At 45.5% G+C, this 27759-nt stretch overlaps 1 protein-coding gene and 1 long non-coding RNA gene across 2 annotated transcripts; both read left to right on the forward strand.

Moving 5' to 3' along the window:
* The first annotated feature begins 724 nt into the window (after positions 1-724).
* On the forward strand, positions 725-8139 carry ackr3b (atypical chemokine receptor 3b). Its single transcript, XM_052499810.1, has 3 exons — positions 725-1103; positions 6271-7107; positions 7244-8139. Exons 2-3 carry the CDS (start codon positions 6329-6331, stop codon positions 7587-7589), a joined length of 1125 nt encoding a protein of 374 aa, XP_052355770.1. The 5' UTR covers positions 725-1103; positions 6271-6328; the 3' UTR covers positions 7590-8139.
* Positions 8140-9026: 887 nt separating this feature from the next.
* LOC127916776 (uncharacterized) lies at positions 9027-10553 on the forward strand. The gene is made up of 2 exons (XR_008095873.1): positions 9027-10035; positions 10092-10553. It is a non-coding gene; the product is annotated as an uncharacterized LOC127916776 (long non-coding RNA).
* The last annotated feature ends 17206 nt before the right edge of the window (positions 10554-27759 follow it).

The following is a 27759-nucleotide window of genomic DNA, read 5'->3' on the forward strand; positions in this document are numbered from 1 at the left end:
GCGCTAGCGCAATGACTGCTAGCATGTGACTGGATGGTTGGCTGCAACCGTGTTAACGCTAGTTAGTAACTTCCTTCAAACTGCAGGCAGATATAAAAATGGTTTGCACAAGTTCATCTGACTCTGGTGAAGTAGATAAAGGGCTTCATTGCCAAATTCCAGAAGTATCCCTTTAAAGATGTGAATATATTTTTTTTTTAAATTCCTGTATTTAGCTAGGCAAGTCTGTTAAGAACAAATTCTTATTTTCAGTGACGGCCTAGGAACAGTGGGTTAACTGCCTGTTCAGGGGCAGAACGACAGATGTGTACCTTGTCAGCAACCTTTCGGTTACTAGTCCAACGCTCTAATCACTAACCACCCTGCCGCCTGCACATCATTATATAGGCCTATTAATGCATTCAAATTATGTTTCAAAGTAGGCATAGACAATAATTCAGTGTAAAACATAGCCCACTGGCTAACAGTTTCTTGTAAATATTTTACATACATTTTAGTCAATTATCTACCAATATTCTAATGAATTTAGCATAGGCTACTAAATTATAATACAATCATGATAATATATTGCCCTACAGGAAAGCTCGTAAATCTATTATAAGAAATGTCCCCTAAAGAATTCAGCACCAACGCACCACCAGTATCGGAAGGTGATGGAATGCAAAGCAGCATACGCACTCCGTAGCCCACTGACTTTCAAATTGGACGTCAGACTTTTCAGTACTCGGACACAAATAACTAACTACTATTTATATCTCTATTATGTTGGTGGGAGTGGAAATCCGATGTTTCGCAAGTCCGTCGATTCCATAGTTTTTTTTTGCTGAAACGTCAATGAATCAGTTTTACCAAGCTGCCTAGTTGCCCTAGTAGGCGTTGCTCTCTGCAGTATTTAACAAGTGCACCCGGACAAAGCGAGGTAGTCTCTCGACAGAGCAGGAACCCGAGAGCTCTTCAGTCAATTTGCGTATAACCTACAGACTTCAATGGGCCTACTATAACCTCAATATTAACACCAGTCTAGGGACTCTCAAAGCATTCACGGGGACTTTCTGTGCAATTTCTGTGCTGACGGAATTACAAAGGACACCGAAAGGCCTTTTGTAAGTAATTTTTAAATAACACTACCCATAGTGCATTCTATCCTACTTTTTCACTGACAGAAAATAAAATACATTTAGTTTTCATAGGCTATTATACTTTTTATAACTGGCATGTTATATGTTTGTTATTTGTTAGTTTTTTTTTAGTTTAGAAAACGAATACTTCGACATTACCCAACCATTCCATGGCGCTGAGATTTGTTGTGCTCTGAAGTTGTCATACATTTGTAAAAGCGCCCCGGGTCTCACAGTTGGGGGTGTGGATTAACAGTGGGTTCTATCGGATTAACAGTGGGTTATATCCCCGCAGACTGGTCTACATTCAATCAGATCTAGATTGCCCTGTATGTAAGCAAATTATACGGCAATGGATAGACGCACCTAAATTGTGCACAATAACGTTCTTTAAAAAAAATCTTAACATATTGCATTATAGCTGACAGGTAGAGAGGTATAGCGTGTTCAGGAACTGTGGGTCTGTTTATGTGAATAAATCACGCATCAAATAATTAATGGAACAGTTCTGTAGTTTATAGTGTGTATTTCCGTTAACAAAAGTCGTTTATAGTAAGTAGGACAACATTCATCTACTGTATCTTCAGAAGACTTATGCACAATCACTAAAATCTCACTTAAGACTGACCCATTTTGGTCATTCACATATTCAGCAGGCTATATGCTGGATGGACACCGTTAATAGCCTACCTTTCAATACATTCATTTAGTACAGATGGTTGCAGAATTTTCACTGTGAAAAAGAGTGGGGAGAGAGAAATGTGTGTGTGGGGTGGGGGGGGTTAGTTCCTTGGAGGAGGAGGGAAACAGTTTAAAGTTGCAGGGTTTCTTCTGAGACAAGAACTAGAAGGGGGATTGAGAGGGAGAGGGAGGATGGAGAGGGGTAGGGAAGATGGAAAGGGGAAGGGAGAGGGGTCGGAGAGGAGAGGGGGAAGGGAGATGGACAGGGAGATGGACAGGGAGATGGACAGGGAGCTGGACAGGGAGATGGACATGGAGATGGACAGGGAGCTGGACATGGCGATGGACAGGGAGATGGGCAGGGAGATGGGGAGGGAGATGGACAGGGAGATGGACAGGGAGATGGACAGGGAGATGGACATGGAGATGGACAGGGAGATGGACAGGGAGATGGACAGGGAGATGGACATGGAGATGGACAGGGAGATGGACAGGGAGATGGAGATGGACAGGGGGATGGACAGGGAGATGGACAGGGAGATGGACAGGGAGAGGGACAGGGAGATGGACAGGGAGATGGACAGGGAGAGGGAGTGTATTATGCAGAGAGGCAAAAACAGAAAAGACAGAGATGGAGAAAGACAGAAAAACAGTGAGAAAGACTCATAGACTGGGAGACTGAGAGACTGAGAGACTGGGAGACTGGGAGACTGGGAGACTGAGAGACTGAGAGACTGGAAGACTGGGAGACTGAGAGACTGAGAGACTGGGAGACTGGGAGACTGAGAGACTGGGAGACTGGGAGACTGGGAGACTGAGAGACTGGGAGACTGAGAGATTGGGAGACTGGGAGACTGGGAGACTGAGAGACTGGGATACTGAGAGACTGGGAGACTGAGAGACTGGGAGACTGAGAGACTGAGAGACTGAGAGACAGTGAGACTGAGAGACTGGGAGACTGAGAGATTGGGAGACTGGGAGTCTGAGAGACTGAGAGACTGGGAGACTGGGAGACTGAGAGACTGGGAGACGGGGAGACTGAGAGACTGGGAGACTCATAGACTGGGAGACTGAGAGACTGAGAGACTGGGAGACTGGGAGACTGGGAGACTGAGCTGAGCACACACACACTGAGAGACTGGGAGACTGAGCTGCCCGACTGAGAGACTGGGAGACTCGGAGACTGAGAGACTGAGAGACTGGAAGACTGGGAGACTGAGAGACTGAGAGACTGAAAGACTGGGAGACTGGGAGACTGAGAGACTGGGAGACTGGGAGACTGAGAGACTGGGAGACTGAGAGACTGGGAGACTGGGAGACTGAGAGACTGGGAGACTGGGAGACTGAGAGACTGGGAGACTGAGAGACTGGGAGACTGGGAGACTGGGAGACTGGGAGACTGGGAGACTGAGAGACTGGGAGACTGAGAGACTGGGAGACTGAGAGACTGGGAGACTGAGAGACTGAGAGACTGAGAGACTGGGAGACTGGGAGACTGGGAGACTGGGAGACTGAGAGACTGGGAGACTGGGAGACTGAAAGACTGGGAGACTGAGAGACTGGGAGACTGGGAGACTGAAAGACTGGGAGACTGGGAGACTGAGAGCGAGAAAGAGAGTGGAGGTGTGTATAATATGTGTATACTGTATGTTTGTTTGTGTGTGTGTGTGAGTACGTGAGTGTATGTGAGTGTGTTTGTGTGTGTCTGTGGTTGGATGTAATATTGGGGTGTGGTGGTGAGAGATGCTGTGTCCACACGGGCAGCTCTTTGTGTCCCAGACGGTGCTAGCTGCCCTGGGGCCAGTAGGGGCTAGAGGGAGGACAAGGGAACCAGGTGAAGAGCCACTCTGTTTGACCAGTGAAAACACAACAGATTTACAAGGACTGGGGTCCTCAAAAGGGCCGCAGCGTTTTATGGCACGTGGAGATGCAGCATTTAATGTTATCCATTCCCAGATGGATGGTGGTGGGATTGACGGCAGTAACAACACCAAGCTTTCTGCAGCTTTTCTTATTATGTGACCCACCTCTCCCAAATGGGCCAGGCTTTTAGTTTTCATCTGTCAGGGATTTAAGGTCATCTTAAAGACAGCTGTCTATCTACTCATGTTACCCACAATTCTTTTAAGGCTATATGGTAATTCTGTTAGATGAACAAACATCTGGCTAATGTTATAAGCAAATAAAGAAACGATTAAGTTGTTTGATGGTTAAATCCAGTTCATCCGTGTCAATTGCATTTATATTAGTTCTATTTGTTTTACAGACATGAGGTATAAACTCTGAACATGTATGAACATGTCTTATAAGGTATAAACTCTGAACATGTCTTATGAGGTATAAACTCTGAACATGTATGAACATGTCTTATAAGGTATAAACTCTGAACATGTCTTATAAGGTATAAACTCTGAACATGTCTTATAAGGTATAAACTCTGAACATGCCTTATAAGGTATAAACTCTGAACAGTCTGAACGTGTCTTATGAAGTGCTGTATTCCATGAAAACAGGCAGTAAAAGCCAAGTCGTGAGAGGTTTTATCAGTGTGTGAAGGGCTACTCAGCAGCACCAGTTGCATCCTGTGTTCTATGGTTCCATCTAATGTGAAGCTCTCTGGCTCGCTTCACATCTCTCTCTCAACAACACGGCCCTCTGACCCCTCACCCTCGAACTGTCGGTTCAAAGGAAAGGGTCATGACATGATGCCGGTTCACTGTTCTAGTGAAGAACGGGACCGTTCACCTTCCATACCTTCCATAGACAGACATGCACACACACACACACACACACACACACACACACACACACACACACACACACACACACACACACACACACACACACACACACACACACACACACACACACACACACACACACACACACACACACACACACACACACACACACACACACACACACACACACACACACACACACACACACACACACACACACTCCATCCTGTCCATATCTAAATCGCAGGCTACGTTTCCGTGTCCGTGAAGTTCTCACCTTGAGGTATTCCTGGGTCGCATTGAAAGCGTCAGTACTCTCTTCACTCTCTTTGTGCTCAAGGCTAAGTGAATGTCGTTGAGAGGTCCTTGTGAGGTTGGGAGGTCCCTATTTCACAGTCATGAAAATGGATGTACACAAATACAATGGAATCATAAATGTCCATGCTCCACATGTACCTACAGTATTTACTGATGTTTATTTGGTTTAGCTTAAAATGGACCATGCCACAGTTACATTTGAAAATGGTATCATCTGAAAAGCATTTTATTTTGATTTAGTAATAAATCATTTACTGGCTTACTTCAGTTCATAATTCAGTGGTAATACAGGCATAGTTGAAATAGTCCCTCAGCTCCCAGTTTGCAGTAGTCAGATTAGTCTCAGATGTAAGAATCTGTCTGTCTTACACCATGATAACTCCTCCTTTGGCACCGATTGCCCCAATCCTGCTTGTTATTTATGTACTAGGAGGAATTCTACTTGTTATTGATGTACTTGGAGGAACTCTGCTTGTAATTGATGGACTAGGTAGGAGGAACTTTGATTGTTATCGATGGACTAGGAGGAACTCGGGAGTCCTGAGGAATGTCTCTGTCTAATGAACTAGAGGGAAAACATTGAGAACATTCCTGGACACAGCAAGCGATCGGTCGAACCCCCTGACATCCCACCATGCCGCCTCGGACAGAGGCGCCAGGCCCATGGGGAGCACAGGGGACATGACCCTGAGATTTATCCTGTAATAAAAAATACTAAAATGTCTCTTTAACACTACTAGCCACCCTGCAATTGTATGAAGTTGGCTTTAGCTATTCCAGATATGTTCCCAACCCAATAACTAGCTACCCAGAAGCCATTTCAGGTTATCAGTCTAGTTGGAGTAGCTAGCTTGTCTAAAACGATCTGAGCTGGAATGCCTGCTGGCAAGGTTGGAAGACTTTAGAAAAGCAACAATAACTAAATGTACTGAATAAGTCACATCCCTTTCAATCTTTTACCCAGATTTGAGCATATTTAGTTTCTTTAAAATAATAACCACCGTCCAGGAGGATACAGACAGCTCATGAGGTATGCTTAGATATGCAGAAAAATTAACATATATTTTTTTTAACGTAGAATTAAGCATGGAAAATGCTGTTTCAGGAGTTTGAAAAATGGAAGATTCTCCAACTTCAGGACCACCTAGCCACCCCCCCCCCCAGACATCCTCACATACTTTGTCCCCCCTCAGATTTCAGGGGTCATTGACGTCCCTGGCCTCTTGAGATGTTTTAGACAACGCCTGTTGTCCCTCTAAACAAATGATTGTTTGACATAATTGGTCCATATGTTTGTATGGTCACCCAGCAAATGTCTTGTTTTGCAAATGGACATATTTCCCCTCATACAGCCCCTCAGTTGATCCACTTGTTTTGCGCAAACTCTAACCAGCTAACTTCTTGCTTTACAGATTGTGGATTCTGGCTTTTTCACAACACGGCCTTCCCCCTACTGCGGTGAACGCCACCATGAGTCTGAGTGTGAACGAGCTGACGGAGCTGATGGAGATATGGGCGGAACTTAACTTCACAGGGGACAACATGTCATCCCACCACGTAGAGGCTCTGCTGTGCCCGGCTGGGTTCAGCCACGCGGCGGTGCTCTACACCCTCTCTGTCCTCTACATCTTCATCTTCCTGGTGGGCCTGGCCGCCAACACCCTGGTGGTGTGGGTCAACCTCCGCTCAGAGAGGAACCGCTTTGAAACCCACCTGTACATCCTCAACCTGGCTGTGGCTGACCTCTGTGTGGTGGCTACTCTCCCAGTCTGGGTCAGCTCGCTGCTACAGCATGGCCACTGGCCCTTCGGCGAGGCCATCTGTAAGATCACCCACCTGGTGTTCAGCGTCAACCTCTTCGGGAGTATCTTCTTCCTCACCTGTATGAGCGTGGACCGCTACCTGTCCGTGGCGCTGTTCGGAGACGGAGGGAACAGCCGCAGGAAGAAGGTGGTACGGAGAGTGATCTGTATCCTGGTTTGGCTGCTGGCACTGGCCGCCTCCGTCCCAGACACTTACTTTCTGCAGTCGGTCAAGTCCACACACTCTGACGCCACCCTGTGCCGGCCCGTCTACCCCACTGACAACCCCCGAGAGTGGATGGTGGGCATCCAGCTTAGCTTCATCGTCCTGGGCTTCGCCATCCCGTTCCCAGTCATCGCTGTCTTCTACCTGTTATTAGCGAGCTCCATTGGCAACGCCAACCCGCCCGGCTCCAGCGCCAACTCAAACCAGGAGCGCCGCATCAGGTGAGTGTCCCCCTTACACACACACACACGCACGCAGGCACGCACACACATGCACACACAAACACACACACATTCACACACACACACACACACGCTTTATAAATCCAATCAATGATTAATCAATGATTGTTTTCAGCCGGAAGATCATCCTGACCTACATTGTGGTGTTCCTGGTCTGCTGGCTGCCCTACCACGGAGTCCTATTGGTCGACACTTTATCTCTCCTCAACGTCCTGCCCTTCAGCTGCAGGCTGGAGAACTTCCTGTATGTATCCCTCCACCTGACCCAGTGCTTCAGCCTCATCCACTGCTGCATCAACCCCGTCATTTATAACTTCATCAACAGAAACTACCGTTACGACCTCATGAAGGCATTCATCTTCAAGTATTCCACCAAGACGGGCCTGGCCAAGCTCATTGACGCATCACATGTGTCCGAGACAGAGTACTTGGCCGTGGCGGCTGTGGAGAATAACGTGTGATTGGCCCGCTGGGAGAGGAAAATTGTCCCTGAGGGGAAAATTGTCTTGGACACACAGAGGTGATGTCACACAACTCACAGAGAACTGACTCTCTACCAAACAGACTCTACTTAAGGCCTGCTGAATGGGCTGAACAGTTAACTGACTGAATGCAGTCCCTGGGAAGGACATCTCAAGCACATTAGACGCACTGTAAAAGACCAAGACCAAATATGCTCTGTTTCAGTGTAACTCCCGTTTTGTTGTTCCCCCTTTCTGAGTGAGTTTGGTTAACTTCCCCCTTTCTGAGTGAGTTTGGTTAACTTCCCCCTTTCTGAGTGAGTTTGGTTAACTTCCCCCGTTCTGAGTGAGTTTGGTTAACTTCCCCCTTTCTGAGTGAGTTTGGTTAACTTCCCCCTTCCTGAGTGAGTTTGGTTAACTTCCCCCTTTCTGAGTGAGTTTGGTTAACTTCCCCCGTTCTGAGTGAGTTTGGTTAACTTCCCCTTTCTGAGTGAGTTTGGTTAACTTCCCCTTTCTGAGTGAGTTTGGTTAACTTCTCCCTTTCTGAGTGAGTTTGGTTAACTTCCCCTTTCCCTTTCTGAGTGAGTTTGGTTAACTTCCCCTTTCTGAGTGAGTTTGGTTAACTTCCCCCTTTCTGAGTGAGTTTGGTTAACTTCCCCCTTTCTGAGTGAGTTTGGTTAACTTCTCCCTTTCTGAGTGAGTTTGGTTAACTTCCCCCTTTCTGAGTGAGTTTGGTTAACTTCTCCCTTTCTGAGTGAGTTTGGTTAACTTCCCCCTTTCTGAGTGAGTTTGGTTAACTTCCCCCTTTCTGAGTGAGTTTGGTTAACTTCCCCCTTTCTGAGTGAGTTTGGTTAACTTCTCCCTTTCTGAGTGAGTTTGGTTAACTTCCCCCTTTCTGAGTGAGTTTGGTTAACTTCCCCCTTTCTGAGTGAGTTTGGTTAACTTCCCCCTTTCTGAGTGAGTTTGGTTAACTTCCCCCTTTCTGAGTGAGTTTGGTTAACTTCCCCCTTTCTGAGTGAGTTTGGTTAACTTCCCCCTTTCTGAGTGAGTTTGGTTAACTTCTCCCTTTCTGAGTGAGTTTTCTCCCTTTCTGAGTGAGTTTGGTTAACTTCCCCCTTTCTGAGTGAGTTTGGTTAACTTCTCCCTTTCTGAGTGAGTTTGGTTAACTTCCCCTTTCTGAGTGAGTTTGGTTAACTTCCCCTTTCTGAGTGAGTTTGGTTAACTTCCCCCTTTCTGAGTGAGTTTGGTTAACTTCCCCCGTTCTGAGTGAGTTTGGTTAACTTCCCCTTTCTGAGTGAGTTTGGTTGAGTGAGTTTCCCCTTTCTGAGTGAGTTTGGTTAACTTCCCCGTTCTGAGTGAGTTTGGTTAACTTCCCCCTTTCTGAGTGAGTTTGGTTAACTTCCCCTTTCTGAGTTTGAGTTTGGTTAACTTCCCCTTTCTGAGTGAGTTTGGTTAACTTCCCCTTTCTGAGTGAGTTTGGTTAACTTCCCCTTTCTGAGTGAGTTTGGTTAACTTCCCCTTTCTGAGTGAGTTTGGTTAACTTCCCCGTTCTGAGTGAGTTTGGTTAACTTCCCCTTTCTGAGTGAGTTTGGTTAACTTCCCCCTTTCTGAGTGAGTTTGGTTAACTTCCCCCTTGCCTAGTAACAGGGGTGGGGGGTCTTCTTGAGAAAGCACTTCTTCTGAACTGGAGACTTGGTGTCACCCAAACAGATGGTTCAACGACACCGTAAACACACACACACACACACACACACACACACACACACACACACACACACACACACACACACACACACACACACACACACACACACACACACACACACACACACACACACACACACACACACACACACACACACTTCCCCCTGCCCTGGTCAGAGCCACAGCGGAGGGCGACGAGGTGCTCTCCCTGCCAGTGTTTATGTGAGCAGGCAGTCAGTCAACCAGACTCCATTACTCTGAAGGACCTGCCACTGAATCAAGCCACTGTGTTTACATGGAAATCAGGAATGTCAAACGGACTGACAGCCGAGACCAGAGTCAAAACTCTAAAGCTATATTTTATTTTGTATTCTTTATTCTGATCCCCATCAGCTGACTCTTAAGCAACTTCTGGTCTTCACTGGGGCCATAAAAAAGACATTACAAACACGAAAGCCAATCTGTAGAATGTGAGAAGTAGATGTATGTATGTTAATGTATGTATGATGGTTAGTGAGGTGTCAATGTGAGAAGTAGATGTATGTATGTTGATGTGTGTATGATGGTTAGTGAGGTGTCAATGTGAGAAGTAGATGTATGTATGTTGATGTGTGTATGATGGTTAGTGAGGTGTCAATGTGAGAAGTAGATGTATGTATGTTGATGTGTGTATGATGGTTAGTGAGGTGTCAATGTGAGAAGTAGATGTATGTATGTTGATGTGTGTATGATGGTTAGTGAGGTGTCAATGTGAGAAGTAGATGTATGTATGTTGATGTATGTATGATGGTTAGTGAGGTGTCAATATAAAGCCAGGAGAATCCATCCAGTCCCAAACACTCCTCTAGATGACGCATTTAGAAAGTATTGGTGCTTAGTATGTAGAATGAAGGAGTAGACTTTCAAATCCATTGTTTATTCTGTAAATATCATATTTATATATTTGTTGATCTGTAGGCGCAGTGATTTTGTGAAGTTTTGTGAAACGGAATCAATGAAGGTGTGCTTTCTGTGTAATGTTTAAAAATGGCAGTTCTGCTACTGTTTAAAATAATATACCATTAGTTATATTTCAGTTATCTTGTTCTTTTTGTTCAATTCGTTTGCATTTATTTCACTACACAAAAGAAAAACAGCCAATGTGTGTACATTTCAGTCACAACCTGCAACTCTTTTTGAATTTGCAAACGCAGTTTCTTGCCAGTCAGTGGATGTTTTTACGCTCTTGTGTAAAATAACAAATAAATGCACAAAACGGTTTATTATTGCCTCAAACTTCTTTGTCTGAGAGGGGAATATTTGTGTTTTGGTATGTATAGAATGCTCTTCTAGAACAACATGTGTCTGTGCGTGTTCTAGAATGTATGAGTTGTGTTCTCTTCTGGAACAACATGTGTCTGTGTGTGTTCTAGAATGTATGAGTTGTGTTCTCTTCTAGAACAACATGTGTCTGTGTGTGTTCTAGAATGTATGGGTTGTGTTCTCTTCCGGAACAACATGTGTCTGTGTGTGTTCTAGAATGTATGAGTTGTGTTTTCTTCCAGAACAACATGTGTCTGTGTGTTCTAGAATGTATGAAGAACAACATGTGTCTGTGTGTGTTCTAGAATGTATGAGTTGTGTTCTCTTCCAGAACAACATGTGTCTGTGTGTGTTCTAGAATGTATGAGTTGTGTTCTCTTCCAGAACAACATGTGTCTGTGTGTGTTCTAGAATGTATGAGTTGTGTTTTCTTCCAGAACAACATGTGTCTGTGTGTGTTCTAGAATGTATGAGTTGTGTTTTCTTCCAGAACAACATGTGTCTGTGTGTGTTCTAGAATGTATGAGTTGTGTTTTCTTCCAGAACAACATGTGTCTGTGTGTGTTCTAGAATGTATGAGTTGTGTTTTCTTCCAGAACAACATGTGTCTGTGTGTGTTCTAGAATGTATGAGTTGTGTTCTCTTCCAGAACAACATGTGTCTGTGTGTGTTCTAGAATGTATGAGTTGTGTTCTCTTCTAGAACAACATGTGTCTGTGTGTGTTCTAGAATGTATGAGTTGTGTTCTCTTCTGGAACAACATGTGTCTGTGTGTGTTCTAGAATGTATGGGTTGTGTTCTCTTCCAGAACAACATGTGTCTGTGTGTGTTCTAGAATGTATGGGTTGTGTTCTCTTCCAGAACAACATGTGTCTGTGTGTGTTCTAGAATGTATGGGTTGTGGTTTCTTCCAGAACAACATGTGTCTGTGTGTGTTCTAGAATGTATGGGTTGTGTTCTCTTCCAGAACAACATGTGTCTGTGTGTGTTCTAGAATGTATGAGTTGTGTTCTCTTCCAGAACAACATGTGTCTGTGTGTGTTCTAGAATGTATGGGTTGTGTTTTCTTCCAGAACAACATGTGTCTGTGTGTGAGTGACAGAACCTAATCAGGACCAACTGTGCTCCACCCCAGTTATTCTCTGTAGTTTGTGTCTGGATGAAGAGAAACCCCAGGTGTTCACCAAGTCAGTTAACCGTGTCAATGACAGACCTTTCTACCCACCGGGGTCTGAAGCTGCACCAACTGTGTGTAAATGGCCCTGTCCTGGTAGAACCCTGTTTAACCAGCTGATGGGAAGAAAGAAAAACACATGTATATCACAGCATGGACGTTATTGAACACATCTCTTCTTTTCCACAACATACAGTAATCATGTTAAAACCGTGTTTATCCCAAAGAACTCTGTATATATGGGGTAGTTTATATGTTTAGCTGCTGCAGATTCAGGACATGAAAGGAGAAATATTGAAATCACAATTATTCATGTTTCTCCAATAACAACAACCAAGACATGATATTTAATAAACACACAAACAAACCACCTCCCTGGTGGGAACTATGCTCTTCCAGTAGGGTTGTCCCCCGTGTCAGGGGCAGTCGCATCCACATTAGCCCAGTGGAGTGTGATGATCCCTAGGGCAACAGACAGACTGACTGACAGTGGCTCCTGACTGGCTCCTGGACGATTCCTCCAGCCCTGTCTAAACTTGTCCCCCACTCCAGAGGCCTCAGGCTAGGCTTGTTACGTGGAGTAGCAGGTAGGCAGAGAGGCCGCGTTCTGGCAGGAGACATAATGATGTTTGAAAGCTTACAAGTTAGCTGTTACACGGATTGTTATGAGAGTTGACTCAGAAGCTGGTTTAGGGATGTCTGGGGAGTCCAGTCAATGAAACTCAAAGACATGAGTATCTGGTTTCCAACTGGTTTTCAGGGTTAACTAGTTTGGCATCTACCCAGCCTGTCCCAATCAAGCACTTTCCACTATGTATAAGATTCTATAGGAGAACATACAGAAAGAGGCATGACAGTCAGGACATTAAGACAGATCCAGTAAGACAACAGCTAAGACGAACCCCTGTGCTATTTCACTGTTTCACTCTCCCGTCCAAACATCAATGGGGACTTCCAGAACAACGCCAGAGAGGTCTAAGAGCATTGCACCCTCTCCTGTGTGAGGGCCTCCTGAATGGACTGATCGTGGGAGCAGTGTGCGTCTGAATGCCAAAGGCCTCCGTGGCGGCACAGCCATGTAGCAGAACAAACAGCCTTTCACTGTATCCTCATTCCTCCTGGGACACAGAAAAGCCGGCGTTGTGTGTGTATAGGTGGTTGTGTGTGTGTGTGTGGACTCCTCGTTCTCACGGCCATGAATGTGGCAGTGAAACAGCGATCTGATCCACTGTCAGATCAGCCTCCCAGGAGCTATGGGCTCATTATCCAACCCCACTCCTCCACCCCTCATCACCCCCTCCCTCATCCTCCCATCCTCCCTCATCCTCCCATCCATCCCTCATCCTCCCATCCACCCCTCATCACCCCCTCCCTCATCCTCCCATCCTCCCTCATCCTCCCTCATCCTCCCATCCATCCCTCATCCTCCCATCCACCCCTCATCACCCCCTCCCTCATCCTCCCATCCTCCCCCATCCTCCCTCATCCTCCCATCCTCCCTCATCCTCCCTCATCCTCCCATCCTCCCTCATCCTCCCATCCATCCCTCATCCTCCCATCCACCCCTCATCACCCCCTCCCTCATCCTCCCATCCTCCCTCATCCTCCCATCCTCCCCCATCCTCCCTCATCCTCCCATCCTCCCTCATCCTCCCTCATCCTCCCATCCTCCCCCATCCTCCCTCATCCTCCCATCCTCCCATCCTCCCTCATCCTCCCATCCATCCCTCATCCTCCCATCCACCCCTCATCACCCCCTCCCTCATCCTCCCATCCTCCCTCATCCTCCCTCATCCTCCCATCCTCCCTCATCCTCCCTCATCCTCCCATCCTCCCTCATCCTCCCATCCTCCCTCATCCTCCCATCCTCCCTCATCCTCCCATCCCTCCCTCATCCTCCCATCCTCCCCCTCATCACCCCCTCCCTCATCCTCCCATCCTCCCTCATCCTCCCTCATCCTCCCATCCTCCCTCATCCTCCCTCATCCTCCCATCCTCCCTCATCCTCCCATCCTCCCTCATCCTCCCATCCTCCCTCATCCTCCCATCCTCCCTCATCCTCCCATCCTCCCCATCCTCCCATCCTCCCTCATCCTCCCATCCTCCCTCATCCTCCCATCCTCCCTCATCCTCCCATCCTCCCATCCTCCCTCATCCTCCCATCCTCCCTCATCCTCCCATCCTCCCTCATCCTCCCATCCTCCCTCATCCTCTGTTCTGTTAGAAGGTGGGAGGGGAAGCAGCGTTGACGCCTGACGGACTGATCTGGTCATGACAAACATGAGTAGAATCGTCAGACCGTCTTGTGCTGAATCTTAGGATTTCAGAGCTGAAACAATAGTGGGTAAAAGACTTTCTGGAGAGGAGTCAGCTGAAACAATAGTGGGTAGATAAGAATTTCCACCATATTAAAAGTGAAATAATTAGATAAGACTCTTCTGTCAGAGAGTCAGACTAGTGGGTAGATAAGACTCTTCATTGGTATCATGAGGATAGTCAGAGCTGAAACAATAGTGGGTAGATAAGACTCTTCATTGGTATCAGTCAGAGCTGAACTCACTGGGTGGACTCTTCATTGGTATCATGAGAGCTGCCATTGGTATCATGAGGATATAGTCAGTGAAACAATAGTGGGTAGACTGAAACTGGGAGGAACCTGCTCTTGCTAGTGTCAGATTGTCAAAGGACTCCATGAAACAGATTTATACACATGAACGAACAGACTAATAAACATAGATTGCATCTATGCTGCATCTAGGCAATTGACCCCTCCGTTCGGGCAACGGGGGAACAAGCTCCGTATATAATCTGATTCCCTTTCCAAACCAAGTCAGAGCTGAAACAGAGCTGAAACAATAGTGCTGAAACAATAGTGGGTAGATAAGTCAGAGCTGAAACAATAGTGGGTAGATAAGACTCTTCATTGGTATCATGAGGATAGTCAGAGCTGAAACAATAGTGGGTAGATAAGACTCTTCATTGGTATCATGAGGATAGTCAGAGCTGAAACAATAGTGGGTAGATAAGACTCTTCATTGGTATCATGAGGATAGTCAGAGCTGAAACAATAGTGGGTAGATAAGACTCTTCATTGGTATCATGAGGATAGTCAGAGCTGAAACAATAGTGGGTAGATAAGACTCTTCATTGGTATCATGAGGATAGTCAGAGCTGAAACAATAGTGGGTAGATAAGACTCTTCATTGGTATCATGAGGATAGTCAGAGCTGAAACAGTAGTGGGTAGATAAGACTCATGAGGAGTAGTCAGAGCTGAAACAATAGTGGGTAGATAAGACTCTTCATTGGTATCATGAGGATAGTCAGAGCTGAAACAGTAGTGGGTAGATAAGACTCTTCATTGGTATCATGAGGATAGTCAGAGCTGAAACAGTAGTGGGTAGATAAGACTCTTCATTGGTATCATGAGGATAGTCAGAGCTGAAACAGTAGTGGGTAGATAAGACTCTTCATTGGTATCATGAGGATAGTCAGAGCTGAAACAATAGTGGGTAGATAAGACTCTTCATTGGTATCATGAGGATAGTCAGAGCTGAAACAGTAGTGGGTAGATAAGACTCTTCATTGGTATCATGAGGATAGTCAGAGCTGAAACAGTAGTGGGTAGATAAGACTCATGAGGAGTAGTCAGTGCATTCACAAGACAAAAGTCTATGTTCCAACATGCGTAAAAGAATAACATTTAGAATGCATGTCCAACACATTGCTTCTAATTGGTACGCTATGAACATTGGAACAGAGCATCCCAGGCCAATCAGTGAACGCCTGCATAGGTCATGCGGGAAAGGGCGGAGGTCAGTGGATTTGCATGTTTCACTGGGCTCCACCCTGTGGGGCCTCTACTTCTGATGTTAACTGTTAGCATAGCGCTAATGGACCATTCAACAGCTGCCTGTGTATACGCCGTCTGAGCTGCTAGTTTAAACTTACCTTAACCCTGCTCCGTTGTTTGGTAATTAGCTTGTAAAGTGCAAATAGACATAGTGGTTCTCTCATGGGGGGTCCCTGGACTGGTTATAGGTTAGCTTATTGGTCAGTCTTTATCCAGTGTGGGGAGGACATTCCTAACCCATAGAAAGGTGAAGCTAACTGGGTCAAGGATCAGTGGAGATGGAGCATTGAGGAATGAACAACCTTTGGTCTATCGGGTCACCTGGGTACAGAGACCACATGATTATTTCTTCAAATGGGGTCTTCCTGGCCTGGTCCGAAATGGAAGAAAAGCCTATTTTGTTCCTGTCATGTGACACCATGTTGGGAAAACAGGCAGGTAATGATGGGAAGAGCTGATTGTGATTATTTTTACAGGGAGGTGGTTTTGCCTCTATTCTATGTTCTGTAAATTGTGAAAATATCAACAGTAATGTTTATAGAAGAGTTATCTGGAGCAGAATGTGTCTTGGAGAGGGAGGGAGGGAGGGAGGGAGGGAGGGAGGGACGGACGGACGGACGGACGGACGGACGGACAGACAGACAGAGCCTGTCCTTCCCTGCCCTCCTGTGTGAGGACAATGTTACTGAAAAGAAAGAAAGGAAAAATAAATTATTTTCATACTTTTCCTACGTAGAATTTAACCTTTGATTCAATAATAACCAACTGCTAATCTGATTGATGTCTGGACTACAAAAGCAATGCTTGCAGCCTTTTAAACAGAGATTTGGGTGCATTATTAGAAAAATCTAATAATTACAATGTTATTTTTTAGATCAGTGGGGTTATATATAAAAGGCTCCCATTGGAACAAGATACTAGGGCAACAAACTGCACTTGGCATTCAGCTAGATTCACTAATTGGAAAGCCTTGGCCTGGTTTTCCCCTTTCAAACAGTGAAATCCATAATTCATATTTGTCCTGCTGAGATGAAAACAAGCCGACATCCCCTAGCGCTCAGCATTGTGGGTCAAGGCTCAGTAGCCTAGACAACTTGAGAGGTTATTTTCTTAGATCTAACCTCTCTCCATAGCAACTAGTCTGTAGCCATGGAGATCTGGTGTTATTGTCAGAAAGTAATATTGATGATTTGCATAGACAGAACGTCTACTCCTCAAACTCAAAGCTCTTTACCTATATTAATATGTGGTTAAGTCAACATCATTATTAGTTAGACACACTACAGAATGGTGGAAGCATTACACTACACTGGATTTGAGATGCAGCATTCCATTAAATGTCCTTCTTTCTGTGTGTCAGTACATTGGGGCCCAGGCCTGGCCAGGCACGGAGGCAGAAGTTCCTTAGTTAGTCAGTGAGGCCAAATCAATTCAAGGGGCTTTATTGGTATGGGAAACATGTGTTAACATTGCCAAAGCAAGTGGAGTAGATAATATAAACAATAACATGAACAGTAAACATTACACTCACAGATGTTACAAAAGAATAAAGACATTACAAATGTCATATTATGTAAAGATGTGTTGTAACGATGTGCAAAAGGTTAAAGTACAAAAGGGAAAATAAATAAACATAAATATGGGTTGTATTTACAATGGTGTTTGTTCTTCACTGGTTGCCCTTTTCTTGTGGGGACAGGTCACAAATCTTGCTGCTATGATGGCACACTGAGGTAGTTCACCCAGTAGATATGGGAGTTTATCAAAATTGAGGTTGTTTTCGAATTCTCTCTCTTTCTCTTCTGCCCTTCAGAGGCATGGGAGGAGTAGTCTGAGTGTGTAAGGGCAGGGCCAAGTCTTCTGTTGAAAAGAAAGAGAGGTTTCAAAGAAGCCTACATCACCTTACAACCGCTGTACAGGCAGGAGGAGGGGGAGAGAGGGAGGAAAAGGAGAGGGGGAGAGGCCTCTATGGCCAGGGCTACTTCTGTGAGATTGACATATGTGTGTGAGAACCCCAAAGGGGATTATCTTCATGGTGGAGATCCAGGTTTCTTTCATTCATATTCAAATGATCTAATAATGCAATCACAATGGCACAGTAAATCTGCATTCTAACTCAAAGACACACATCTTTCATAGACACACAATCCACAGCTTTCAGCTCCAAAGAAAACGTGACCAAAAGAATGTTCCAGTGCATTGACCAATTCATTGAATTGCCATGAGCTACACACACACACACACACACACACACACACACACACACACACACACACACACACACACACACACACACACACACACACACACACACACACACACACACACACACACACTCTCTCTCTCTGATAGGGGTTCCTCCTCTGGCCAGTCTGGTCTGTTTGTATTGAGGATTCATGTCTCTTCTCATCTGTTGAATCTAGCAGGGACTCAGTTAGGCTTATCTGTCCTGGCCAAACAGTGGCATATTAGGTTTACATTTACAGCGCAGCAGCCCATTGTGAGGCCCATTGTCCCTGGCTAGGCCTGGGTTATCTACTGAGGATTGTATTCAGTGTCATTAGGGAACGATACATCAGCAATACTCCACCGACACTCCAGCACAGCAAGGGGCTGTCAGATAAGGGTGAGGGAAGAGTGGATAAAACCCATGCCTCTTCACAACCCCTGGTATATTGGATATTGTATGCAGCTGCTGTATCCTGGTAGGGATAAATTCCTTAAACCAGCTAAATCTGAAATATTTATGCAGTAGCAGTTAAACCATTTCCCCAGTGGTTAAATCGAACTCCTGAATGGTTTTGGAAAGGCAATTTAAACTCCTGTTACAAGTTCAGGTGTGTGTGGACAGTAGTTTATGAGGAAAATAAAAGATGGCTCAGCATTTAGACTTTTCCAAGGTTACAATTTGAAACAATCTCCAAGGTATTGGTTTATGTTTAGAGATAAATAGTCCCATTGAAATTGACTGAGCCAGCAGACTCAGCCAAAGTGCTGTCCGTAATTATTTATAGTTTTTTTGCAATTGCTTACAGACTTGTTGCGGAATTTGGCTCATTGTGTCAAAGCTCTACACACAAACCAAATGAGACACAACACTTGGAGATACACATCTCACTTCTACATCTCACTTCTATGCAGCAACAACACACTGATGTACTTTATACAAAACACTGCTGTCTTTAGTACTTTGTATACCTTTTTCATTTCTCATACAGGCTTCTGTGAAAGATTGTTCCGGTACAGTACATCTACCCACATTTCAATTGTCACGCTCGTCGGTGCATGAAGAAGTGGACCAAAGCGCAGCGTGGAAAGTGTTCGTGATTTATTGTCAAAACACTTGAACAAAATAACAACGCACCAACGACAACAAACAGTTCTGTCAGGTGCAGAAACACAAAACAGAAAATTATCACCCACAAACACAGGTGGGAAAAGGCTGCCTAAGTATGATTCTCAATCAGAGACAACGAAAGACAGCTGTCCCTGATTGAGAACCATACCCGGCCAAAACGTAGAAATAAAAAACCTAGAAATAAAGAACATAGAATGCCCACCCAAATCACACCCATACCAAACTAAATAGAGACGTAAAAAGGCTCTCTAAGGTCGGGGTGTGACATCAATGAACACAGAAATAGAAAGGCTCTAAACAAATATATATTACAACAACAAAAAAACACGAAGAAAAGTAGAATTACAGTACAATAATCAATACAATATGTTACTCTAAACTCAAAAATAATTACAGTAAAATTACAGCGCAATGGTAAACAAAAACTAGTATTGTAAGGGATTGTAAGGGATGGGGTGGATGGTTTATGGATCTCGCCTTCTGTTTGGGTCTGGCCACATCATCTCATCCACATCACAAGCAATGTCATCCCTGGTTAGTCAAAGGGGAAAATATTGCCTTGCATGCCGTATCCAACCCTGGACTGACACCACCTCAATAACTCCGTATGCCTCTTCCATTGCTTGCAGAAGAGGCAGGCAGACATGTGGTTGGCGGTCATACACTTTCCAACGCCAAGCCGAAAATAATTGCTCAATCGGACTGAGAAATGGGGAGTAAAGGGGGAAAGTACACAACTGTGAAGTTATTGTGGTTGGTGAACCAGTCCCTGACCAGAGCAGCCCGGTGGAAACTAACATTATCCCAGATGACAACAAACCTGGGCTGCTCTGGTCCGTCCTGTACAACTGCATTATGTAGTGCATCCAGAAACATGATTATGTGTTGTAGTATTGTAGGGACCGAGGGTGGCATGGTGATGCATCCAGAAACATGATTATGTGTTGCAGTATTGTAGAGACCGAGGGTGGCATGGTGATGCATCCAGAAATATGATTATGTGTTGTAGTATTGTAGAGACCGAGGGTGGCATGGTGATGCATCCAGAAATATGATTATGTGTTGCAGTATTGTAGAGACCGAGGGTGGCATGGTGATGCATCCAGAAACATGATTATGTGTGTAGTATTGTAGAGACCGAGGGTGGCATGGTGATGCATCCAGAAATATGATTATGTGTTGCAGTATTGTAGAGACCGAGGGTGGCATGGTGATGCATCCAGAAACATGATTATGTGTGTAGTATTGTAGGGACCGAGGGTGGCATGGTGATGCATCCAGAAATATGATTATGTGTTGCAGTATTGTAGAGACCGAGGGTGGCATGGTGATGCATCCAGAAATATGATTATGTGTTGCAGTATTGTAGGGACCGAGGGTGGCATGGTGATGCATCCAGAAATATGATTATGTGTTGCAGTATTGTAGGGACCGAGGGTGGCATGGTGATGCATCCAGAAATATGATTATGTGTTGCAGTATTGTAGAGACCGAGGGTGGCATGGTGATGCATCCAGAAATATGATTATGTGTTGTAGTATTGTAGGGACCGAGGGTGGTATGGTGATGCATCCAGAAACATGATTATGTGTGTGTAGTATTGTAGAGACCGAGGGTGGCATGGTGATGCATCCAGAAACATGATTATGTGTTGCAGTATTGTAGAGACCGAGGGTGGTATGGTGATGCATCCAGAAATATGATTATGTGTTGTAGTATTGTAGGGAGCGAGGGTGGTATGGTGATGCATCCAGAAATATGATTATGTGTTGCAGTATTGTAGAGACCGAGGGTGGTATGGTGATGCATCCAGAAATATGATTATGTGTTGCAGTATTGTAGGGACCGAGGGTGGCATGGTGATGCATCCAGAAACATGATTATGTGTTGCAGTATTGTAGAGACCGAGGGTGGCATGGTGATGCATCCAGAAACATGATTATGTGTTGCAGTATTGTAGGGACCGAGGGTGGCATGGTGATGCATCCAGAAACACGATTATGTGTGTAGTATTGTAGGGACCGAGGGTGGCATGGTGATGGAGAACTCCTTGCAGACTAATGGCGGCACACAAGTTGATATTTCCCCCGCGCTGCCCAGGGACATTAACATGTCGGCCCTGAAGCCTGGTTTTAGATTGAATCCAGCTTCATCAATGAAAAAGAACTCATGAGGCTACGCAGCTGCATCAAAGTCCAGGACTCTGTAACAGAAAATGCGTAACTCAAAACACAGGACTACAATGTCTACATTTACACACAAGGATGAGGGTGGGGGTGAAGGGTGGGTTGGGACACACACATTCAGTCAAAACTACAAGCAAGGCAGGTTCCCCACAGACAACATACATACTGTACTGTCATACTGTACACAGTAACATCAAAACTGTTTTACATGTACTTCACAGCACTATACTGTAACTATTGTTTTTGTTCACTGAGGAGCATAGACCTAATATTGTAGGACTACATTGTATTGTACTGTGATGCAGAATGATGTACAACAATTGCATAGGAACAGCCTAGTGTAGAAAGTTGAAGACATACCTGTTCTCCAGTCTAAATGTCCGTATTATGGATGCTACCGTGGACTCTCTGCCCAGCCTCCCTCATCGTCAGGCCTTGATTTATGACATGGTCCACTAAAGTGGCCCTAATGTTGTTGGAAATATGCCTCTGTTTATTGCCTGGTCCCCTTATTTGTCCTCGTCCTCTTCCTCGTCCTCTTCCTCTCACTATCGATGCCTCCATGTTTGCAAAGTTCTCACAAAAGAGGTGAGCTTACCGGAGGTCTATTTGTAGTGCTGAGGCTCAGACTAATTGGTGTTCAACTACTGTGTTTTCGTGTGTGTGTGTGTGTGTGTGTGTGTGTGTGTGTGTGTGTGTGTGTTGCAAATTTCAGGTATGTTTTGCATTTTGAATAGAAGTGTTTTCCCAATGATTGCAAGAAATGTCATTCTTGAACAAAGTGTCTAATGTAAGAAAGTGTTTTGCAAGTGTGTTGTAGAATTGCAAACAAAGTGCAAACAAAGTGCAAAGTGTGTTGCAGAATTGCAAACAAAGTGCAAACAAAGCACAAAGCAGAAAATGTATTTGTACAATTGGTGCCTCTGTTTAAGGCATGGTTCCAAAAGTTAAGGGTTTGACGCTTTAGTCTCAGCATTCACTTTCAGTGTGTCAGCAATCTGCAAACACTGTAAAACCTATCTGAAACCGTCCCTCCAAAACCCCAAAAGAAGTACCAAAATGATTCCCATCGCAGTTCTCGTCAGGAGAAGGGCCCCTTCTGGGTTCAAGGAAAGGTGGACTCTCTCTCTCTCTACCATAGTGAAACATGAAAATCCTATTTTACTTAGCACAGTCCCACCGCAGGCGCCTGCATTCACACTGACGGTGCTGTTGGGATAATGGACTTGAGCCCACACAGGCTGTGCTTCTGTCCTTGGCATGTTGTTTCAAGGGAAGCCATACCTCCTCCAGACCAGCACACTTTCCTTTCAGAAGAGGAGAAATGAGGAGACAACCTGGAGATCTGGTGTTGGAATCACACACTGATCGAGCACTAGCCTTGCAAAAGAAAGTAAGAAAAGTATAAATGTAGTGAGGTGCGTACTGGCGGCAGAGAAGACAGGAGAGCAGAAACTGATTTACAACGGTGTCGTTTAATATCCATAAACCACCGTCAACAGAACAATACAACAAAACCCGGTAAATACCAGCAGACCGTACATTAGCACTACAAGAAACAATTACCCACAAGGACAGGAGGGGGAAACAGAGGGTTAAATACACAACATGTAATTGATGGAAATGGAACCAGGTGTGATGGAGGACAAGACAAAACCAATGGAAAATGAAAAGTGTATCAGCGAAGACGAGAAGGTACTTGGAAGACGAGAAGGTACTTGCCCGTTGACTACCGAACACCGCCCGAATAAGAAGAGGGACCATATTCGGCGGAAGTCGTGAAAATAAAAGCTACGTTTTAAATAACTAACTGAATATAGCCTACATAACTAACTGAATATAGCGTACATAACTAACTGAATATAGCCAACATAACTAACTGAATATAGCCTACATAACTAACTGAATATAGCCTACATAACTAACTGAATATAGCCTACATAACTAACTGGATATAGCCTACATAACTAACTGAATATAGCCTACATAACTAACTGAATATAGCCTACATAACTAACTGAATATAGCCACATAACTAACTGAATATAGCCACATAACTAACTGGATATAGCCTACATAACTAACTAGATATAGCCTACATAACTAACTGGATATAGCCTACATAACTAACTGAATATAGCCAACACAACTAACTGAATATAGCCAACATAACTAACTGAATATAGCCTACATAACTAACTGGATATAGCCTACATAACTAACTGAATATAGCCACATAACTAACTGAATATAGCCTACGTTACTAACTGAATATAGCCTACATTACTAACTGAATATAGCCTACATTACTAACTGAATATAGCCTACATTACTAACTGAATATAGCCTACATAACTAACTGGATATAGCCTTCATAACTAACTGGATATAGCCTACATAACTAACTGGATATAGCCTACATAACTAACTGAATATAGCCTACATAACTAACTGAATATAGTCTACATAACTAACTGGATATAGCCTACATAACTAACTGAATATAGCCTACCAAACTAACTGGATATAGCCTACATTACTAACTGAATATAGCCTACAGAACTAACTGAATATAGTCTACATAACTAACTAGATGTAGCCTGCATTACTAACTGAATAAAGCCAACATAACTAACTGAATGTAGCCTACATGTAACGGTTCTCTTGGTGTGAAGGAGAGTCGGACCAAAATGCAGCGTGTAGATTGCGATCCATGTTTTAATAAACAAACGTAACACGAATCTAAATACAAACACGACAAAAAACAATCAACATAACGAAAACCGAAACAGCCTATACTTGTGTACACTAACACATAGACAGGAACAAAGACACTAAGGACAATCACCCACGACAAACTAAAAGAATATGGCTGCCTAAATATGGTTCCCAATCAGAGACAACGATAAACACCTGACTCTGATTGAGAACCACTCCAGACAGCCATAGACTTTGCTTGATCACCCCACTAGCTACAATCCCAATATATACACACCACATACAAAAACCCATGCCACACCCTGGCCTGACCCAACACATGAAGATAAACACAAAATACTTCGACCAGGGCGTGACAGAACCCCCCCTAAGGTGCGGACTCCCGAACGCATCTCAAAACAATAGGGAGGGTCCGGGTGGGCGTCTGTCCATGGTGGCGGCTCCGGCGCGGGACGTGGACCCCACTCAGTCAATGTATTTGTCCCCTCTCCTCGCGTCCCTGGATAGTCCACCCTCGCCGCCGACCATGGCCTAGTAGTCCTCACCCAGAACCCCACTGGACTGAGGAGCAGCTCGGGACTGAGGCAGCTCGGGACTGAGGGAAAGCTCGGGAGTGAGAGAAAGCTCGGGAGTGAGAGGAAGCTCGGGAGTGAGAGGAAGCTCGGGAGTGAGAGGAAGCTCGGGAGTGAGAGGAAGCTCGGGAGTGAGAGGAAGCTCAGGCAGGTAGATAGATCTACCAGATCCTGGCTGACTGGCGTATCTGGCGGATCCTGGCTGACTGGCAGATCCTGGCCGACTGGCAGATCCTGGCCGACTGGCAGTTCTGGCAGATCCCGGCTGACTGGCGGATCTGGAAGAGTCTGGTTGACTGGCAGATCTGGAAGAGTCTGGTTGACTGGCAGATCTGGAAGAGTCTGGTTGACTGGCAGATCTGGAAGAGTCTGGCTGACTGGCAGATCTGGAAGAGTCTGGCTGACTGGCGGATCTGGAAGAGTCTGGCTGACTGGCAGATCCGGATGAGTCTGGTTGACTGGCGGATCTGGAAGAGTCTGGTTGACTGGCAGATCTGGAAGAGTCTGGTTGACTGGCAGATCTGGAAGAGTCTGGTTGACTGGCGGATCCTGGCAGACTGAAAGATCTGGCTGCTCCATGCTGACTGGCGGCTCTGGCTGCTCCACGCTGACTGGCGGCTCTGGCTGCTCCATGTAGGCTGTCAGCTCTGGCGGCTTCTTACAGACTAGCAGCTCTGGCGGCTCCGTGCAGACTGGCAGCTCTGGCTGCTTCATGCAGACTGACAGCTCTGGCTGCTCCATGCAGACTGACAGCTCTGGCTGCTCCATGCAGACTGACAGCTCTGGCTGCTCCATGCAGACTGACAGCTCTGGCTGCTCCATGCAGACTGACATCTCTGGCTGCTCCATGCAGACTGACATCTCTGGCTGCTCCATGCAGGCTGGCAGCTCTGGCTGCTCCATGCAGGCTGGCAGCTCTGGCTGCTCCATGCAGGCTGGCAGCTCTGGCTGCTCTATGCAGGCTGGCAGCTCTGGCTGCTCCATGCAGGCTGGCAGCTCTGGCTGCGCTGAACAGACGGGAGACTCTGGCAGTGCAGGAGAGGAGAAAGGCTCCGAAAGCGCTGGAGAGGCGGGAGACTCCGACAGCGCAGGAGAGGCGAGGCGCACTGTAGGCCTGATGCGTGGTGCTGGCACTGGTGGTACTGAACCGAGGACACGCACAGGAAGCCTGATGCGGGGAGCTGCTACCGGAGGGCTGGGGTGTGGAGGTGGTACTGGATAGACCGGACCGTGCAGGCGCACTGGAGCTCTTGAGCACCGAGCCTGCCCAACCTTACCTGGTTGAATACTCTCGGTCGCCCTGCCAGTGCGGCGAGGTGGAATAGCCCGCACTGGGCTATGCAGGCGAACCGGAGACACCGAACGCAAGGCTGGTGCCATGTAAGCCGGCCCAAGGAGACGCACTGGGGACCAGATGTGTAGAGCCGGCTTCATGGCATTTGGCTCGACGCTCAATCTAGTCCGGCCGATACGCGGAGCTGGAATATACCGCACCGGGCTATGCACCCGCACTGGGGACACCGTGCGCACCACTGCATAACACGGTGCCTGCCCGGTCTCTCTAGCCCCCCGGTATCCACAGGAAGTTAGCGTAGGTCTCCTACCTAGCGGAGCCCTACTCCCTGTGAGCCCCCCCCAATACATTTTTGGGGCTGACTCACGGGCTTCCATCCGCTACGCCGTGCTGCCTCCTCATACCTGCGCCTCTCAGCTTTTCCGCCTCCAGTTCTTCCTTGGGGCGGCGATATTCTCCAGGCTGAGCCCATGGTCCTTTACCGTCCAGTTTGTCCTCTCACGTCCATTTCTCCAGGTAGTGCAGCCTCTCCCACTGCAGCTGCTGCTGCTCCTGCTGCTGCGGCCTCTGTTGCCTCTCCTGTGGCTCCTGTCTGTTGACACGCTGCTTGGTCCATTTGTGGTGGGTGATTCTGTAACGGTTCTCTTGGTGTGAAGGAGAGTAGGACCAAAATGCAGCGTGTAGATTGCGATCCATGTTTTAATAAACAAACGTAACACAAATCTAAATACAAACACTACAAAAAACAATAAACGTAACGAAAACCGAAACAGCCTATACTTGTGTACACTAACACATAGACAGGAACAAGGACACTAAGGACAATCACCCACGACAAACTCAAAGAATATGGCTGCCTAAATATGGTTCCCAATCAGAGACAACGATAAACACCTGCCTCTGATTGAGAACCACTCCAGACAGTCATAGACTTTGCTAGATCACCCCACTAGCTACAATCCCGATATAAACACACCACATACAAAAACCCATGCCACACCCTGGCCTGACCCAATACATGAAGATAAACACAAAATACTTCGACCAGGGTGTGACACTACATAACTAACTGGATATAGCCTACATAACTAACTGGATATAGCCTACATAACTAACTGAATATAGCCTACATAACTAACTGGATATAGCCTACATAACTAACTGGATATAGCCTACATAACTAACTGGATATAGCCTACATAACTAACTGAATATAGCCTACATACCTAACTGGATATAGCCTACATAACTAACTGAATATAGCCTACATAACTAACTGGATATAGCCTACATAACTAACTGAATATAGCCTACATAACTAACTGGATATAGCCTACATAACTAACTGGATATAGCCTACATAACTAACTGAATGTAGCCTACATAACTAACTGGATATAGCCTACATAACTAACTGGATATAGCCTACCGAACTAACTGGATATAGCCTACATAACTAAATGGATATAGCCTACAGAACAAACAACATTGAGTCATTATTGGGGGAAATGGATGTTGAAAAAAATAAATCTCTTTTGACATGAAAGCTGGATATCTTTTATATTGCCTTGTCATCCCGTGTCATCCAATGCTGGATAGAGTTTCCAAAGCATGTCGAAGTCTGAATGGAATCAAAAGAAGAGAATGGACTTGGGACAAAGACTACCCATCTGAGACTGAGAAATGGACCTCTTCATACCTTCTTGCATTTCCAATCACCTCGAGCTATGGCATGCAGGAATGCCATAATATGTCACCATGACGACAAGTAATCTATACTCACAGAAGTGAACATCCCTTGACCCCTGACCTCAATAGTATGCAGTATTGGCATGTTGATGAGTTAGGTCTCCATTTTCATTGTTGCTTTTAGCATGAGCAGTTTGTGTTATGTACAAGGTGAAATTGATAGTCCGACTAAGATCGCTCACACAGCTTTGGCCAGAAAAGGAGTTCACATTTACAGTCTTCTCTCTGAGAGCGGAAACCTAAATGTATATTGGTGAAAGA

Source organism: Oncorhynchus keta, chromosome 37 (assembly GCF_023373465.1).
Source record: "Oncorhynchus keta strain PuntledgeMale-10-30-2019 chromosome 37, Oket_V2, whole genome shotgun sequence".
Classification (NCBI taxonomy): Eukaryota; Metazoa; Chordata; class Actinopteri; order Salmoniformes; family Salmonidae; genus Oncorhynchus; species Oncorhynchus keta.

Bases quoted from the DNA above. Each gene is read 5' to 3' on its own strand.
- ackr3b (XM_052499810.1), top strand. From the start codon at position 6,329: ATGAGTCTGAGTGTGAACGAGCTGACGGAGCTGATGGAGATATGGGCG. The intron at 7,108-7,243 runs GTGAGTGTCCCC...GATTGTTTTCAG, and splicing joins AACCAGGAGCGCCGCATCAG to CCGGAAGATCATCCTGACCT.